At 38.9% G+C, this 5,000-nt stretch overlaps 1 protein-coding gene across 2 annotated transcripts in view; it reads left to right on the plus strand.

Moving 5' to 3' along the window:
- The window catches only part of LOC106875786 (uncharacterized), a 165,713-nt gene that overhangs the window by 50,853 nt on the left and 109,860 nt on the right, over positions 1-5,000 (plus strand). The window contains exon 2 of one of the 2 annotated variants that reach the window (XM_089343856.1): positions 2,818-3,243. The exons of the other annotated variant lie outside the window; for it this stretch is intronic. Within the exon in view, the coding sequence (XP_089199982.1) occupies positions 2,818-3,243 (426 nt within the window). The remainder of the gene's footprint in view (positions 1-2,817; positions 3,244-5,000) is intronic. 2 annotated transcript variants of the gene reach the window in all.

A 5,000-nucleotide genomic window follows, 5' to 3' on the forward strand; every position in this document is an offset into this window, starting at 1 on the left:
TTTTTCAGAATGACATTGTAGGGTAAGTGTGAGAAATTAGATCTAGCCAGTTTGAACATAAAAAAAGGTAGAAAGAATATCTCAACCGCAAATGCAAAATGGTTAACCTGAAAATATACTGTATTTTCCAGCATATAAGATGAATTTTTCAGGACCAAAATTTAGAGGAAAAAAACAAAAAAGTTGGCAGTCCCACTGCATGGCACCCTGAGCAAGTATCTTCTACTATAGCTTTGGGCCGACCAAAGCCTAGTGAGTGGATTTAGTTTGTAGATGGAAACTGAAAGAAGCCCACTGTGTGCGTGTGTGTGTATATATATATATATATATATATATATGGGAGAATATACAAAAAATAACAACAGACGAGGACAGGTGGTGTAAATAACAAAAGTATATATTAGTATGACGCTCGGGAATACGGAAAGTCTTTGACGTTTCGAGCTACGCTCTTCAACAGAAAGAATATATATATATATATATATATTGGTATGGCTGTGTGGTAAGAAGTTTCCTTCCCAACCAAATGGTTCTGGGTTCAGTCCCACTGCATAGAACCTTGGGCAAGTGTCTTCTACTATAGCCTCAGGATGACCAGAGCCTTGTTAGTGGAGTTGGTAGATGGAAACTGAAAGAAGCCTGTTGTATGTATATGTATAGATCTGTGTGTCGGTGTTTGTCTCTCTCCACTCCAACTTGGCAACTGGTGTTGGTGTGTCTACGTCCGCGTAACTTAGTGGTTCAATAAAGGAGACCGATAAAATAAGTACCAAGCTTAAGAAAAGATAAATCCTTCAGGGAGCGCAGTGCTCCAGCATGGCTGCAGTCAGATGACTGAAACAAGTAAAAGATAAAAGATATACAGAGACAACTTCAGGGGATGAAAATTTCCATGTGAAATGCAGCAGGTTTTGGAAAGATAGTGACGATGTTTGAATGTTTACTCTACATTATCGCTGCTGTTGGTGGTGGTGGCAGCGTTGTTCAGGTTAAGGTAATGACCTGGTAGAATTATTAGCATATCAGACAAAATGCTTAGCATTCCTTCCAACTTTACATTCAGAGTTCAAATTCCACCGAGGTCAAGCTTTATCTTTCATCCTTGCACGCTTAATACAATTACTACTAGTTGAAAACTAGGACTGACACACTTGACTATCCCTGCCCCCCACAAAATTTCAAACCTTGTGCCTATTCACAATATTTACATTTGACGGATATTTGTCCTCATCTTGTTTGTTGTTAACACAACGTTTCGGCCGATATACCCTCCAGCCCTCATCAGGTGCCTTGGGGAAATTTCAAACCTGGGTTCTCATTCCTAGGGTATTTTTCAATGTTGTTGTTGTTATTATTATTATTATCATTATGCCTATTGTAAAAAAGATTATTATTATTATTATTATTATTATTTATTATTATTAGAGTCAAAATTAAAAGAAGAGTGCCATTGTTATTTAGTGAACGATATTTCGACATCTTGTGTGTCTTCCACTGGTTCAAAAAATAAATTTGTCAATCTACTTCATTTTGGTTAATATAGAAAGGATTGAGGTAACTCCTCCTGAAGATTATTATTATTATTATTATTATTATTATTATTATTATTATTATTATTATGGGGATTTACCAGAATTACCCTAAGTGGATCTGCCCCATTCTTGGGGGTTTTGTTTATTTATTAATTATTTATATCCCTCAATCATTGCAGTGTCTACTTTTGATCAATGTTAACCTCACTTTTTTTTTTTTTGTGTGTGTGTGTTATATCTCATCCTTTGACATTGTTCTTTTATATCTTGGGCCCTTGTGGCCAATAAAAGAAATTATTAATATTATTATTTGATTATTTAGGGCGGCGTGCTGGCAGAATCGTTAGCGCGCCGGGCGAAATGCTTAGCGGTATTTCATCTGCCGTTACGCTCTGAGTTCAAATTCTGCTGAGGTCAACTTTGCCTTTCATCCTTTCAGGGTCGATTAAATTAAGTACCAGTGAAACACTGGAGTCGTTGTAATCGACTAGACTCCCCTCCGTCCCCCACCCCCATCCTTTGCCCAAAAATTTCAGGCCTTGTGCCTATAATAGAAAGAATTATTATTATTATTATTATTATTATTATTGTTGTTGTTGTTGTTATTTTATTCTTTTTTTTCTGTTTTTCTCAATTATTTCTCATATTATCATTTCCTTTTTGTTTTTCTTTCTTTCTTTTTTTCCTCCTTTTTCTCCTTTTTTTTTTTTCCTCCTCCAAAATTTCCATCTCTTTTTCGTCTCCGTTCCTGGCACGTTATACCACTCGCTGTCCACTGTACACCGTGCCACATCCCTGTCTGTCCGTCAATACTATTGCATCCCACGCTACAACCCCACAACACCACTGCTAAAACTGCCAATACTAACTAACCACCACTGCCACCATCACCAACACTATCATCATCGACACCACCACCACCACCACCACCGCCATGGTCGTCAACACTACCATCATCATCATCATCACTATCAATACCAAACACTACCACTATTTCCATCATCGCCATCAACACCACCACCATCTCACACACCAACAACAACATCATCACATTACCACTACCATCATGCCACCATCACCATCGTGTTACCACCACCTTTGTGCCATCATCACCATCACCATCACCATACCATGATACCATCACCATATACCACCGTCACCACCACCATCAACACAACACACATGAATACCATTCAACACTCCTGTCACCACCACCAATACTATCACCCTCTGCTGACCAATGTCCACTCTCACAAACTGCCCATTGGTCACTACACACAAACAGCCAGTCAATAAGTCCACCACCAGCATTAAAAACAACACCAACAGCCACACCCCTAAAACCCGTGTTGCACCACCACCACCACCACCAACAACAACAACAACAACAACATGAATACTACCACCAACACCAACACCACCCTAACCCCCTCCAACACCACCACCACCAACAACACCAACAACAAGCACTACACGCCCCACACCAACAGCAGCAGCAGCTGTCCACCAAGGTGAAGGCCGACACCAGAGTGACGTTTGGCGCCCCACCGCAGGGTACAAACCGTAGTCCTCGTCCACCACAGTCTTCATCGTCGTCGTCGTTGTTCCACGACCACCAGCAACAGACCGGCAAGCCACGTTTGGACAGCGATACGGATGCTATCTGCGCCTGCGCTGCTTTTCAACGGAGACCCGTGAAACGGTCCCAGAGGTAAGACCTGCTGCGGAATGTATTTCGAGTCCGTCGGAATATCACCACCAACCCCGCATCGCACGTGTCTGGCATGGTGTTGTTTCTTTTTTTTTTTTTTCCTCCCCCGCCTCACCATCTGTGCTGCGTTGTGGCAATGATTTCATCTCCTGCCCCACAAACACTAGATTTAGTACCAGTAGTAATAGCTGTAGAAGTGTTTATGTATATATATATATATATATATACACATATATATACACATATATATATATATATACATATATATATGCATATGTATGTGTGTGTGTGAATATATATATATATGTGTATGTATCATTCATGTAACATTTGTTTTCCATACATATACATGTGTGTGTCTCTGTGTGTATGTATGTATGTATGTATATACATATATATATATATATATACATATATGAATAATGCATGCATGTATGTATATATATGTATATATATATCATTTGTAGAAAACATAGATCCAAAAGACGAAGCACACTCTAAGATGTAGAGCAGTATATATTAAAAATGGGAAAGTCTGGTTTATAGGATTTTGCCCCTCCATATTTTGAAGAGATGGGCTAATAGGTTTTGGAATTTGATGATATGCCATGAAGCTAAATCCTTTATGGACAGAAAACCTAAGATAATCCCATAAACTGGCTTTCCACATTTTAAATATATATATTAAATAAACAATTTCACTGGAAAAAGATATAAGTATCTGCAAAGGGAAATCTTTCGCATCGAAGGTCGGCGATTGTCGTACGCTGAGGACAGGTAAATACCTAGAAACTCGAGTCCGTGCGTATCGCAGATCAAGATGGGAAGGATGACTTCCTTTTGCAAATACAGACAGGACACAGCTGGAGGAGATGTTCTCCTGGGGCTAAAAGCAACAGTAACATCCACCTTTAGGGGTCAGCCACATTTAAGTGGCAAATATACTTCACCTATATATATATATATATATATATATATATATATATATATATATTATATATATATATATATATATATATATATATACCTATATGAAGGGGTGTTGGAAAGTTCCTGGCTTTGAGTAAAAGAAAATACAGGAGGATCAATTATGATTTTATTGAACATTTTCCCATCTCAGATTCATACACTTATTGCAGAGGTTCTTCAGTTTTTCTAAGTCCTGTAAAAGAACTTGGAAGGTTGGGCCTCCAACCTGGCATTTTGTGGATACTCTTAAAGCCAGCAGGAATATTTCAGCACCCCATCGTATATATGCACACACACACACACACACACACACACATACATACAGACATGCACACATACATACATACATACAAACATATATATACACACACACATAAACACATGCATACATGCTTACACACACACACACACACACAGTAATTTCACATATGAAATGTCATGAACTGAAAGACTTCAGCTATTGGAGATTGTATCCTTACAATTTGAACACAAGTTCTCCCTTTGGAAGGGGTTTATAGTTTAATCTAAACGCTGAAACCAGCAAGCCAGGAACATAAAACTCCAGCAACATATTTCTTCTGCTCACTCATGCAGAGGTCAACAAGACAACACACACACGCACACACACACACACACACACACATACACGCAAACACACACACGTGTGCACGATCACAGACTATACTTGTGTATATAGATGTGTGGGTTGTCTATCTGCGTAGTAGTTTGATCTTGTAACCCATGGCTTAGTCTGCTATTCCCAACACGTGTTTCTGTTACCACCATAG

This window comes from Octopus bimaculoides, chromosome 28, assembly GCF_046866305.1.
Source record: "Octopus bimaculoides isolate indiv1 chromosome 28, ASM4686630v1, whole genome shotgun sequence".
In the NCBI taxonomy this organism is placed as follows: Eukaryota; Metazoa; Mollusca; class Cephalopoda; order Octopoda; family Octopodidae; genus Octopus; species Octopus bimaculoides.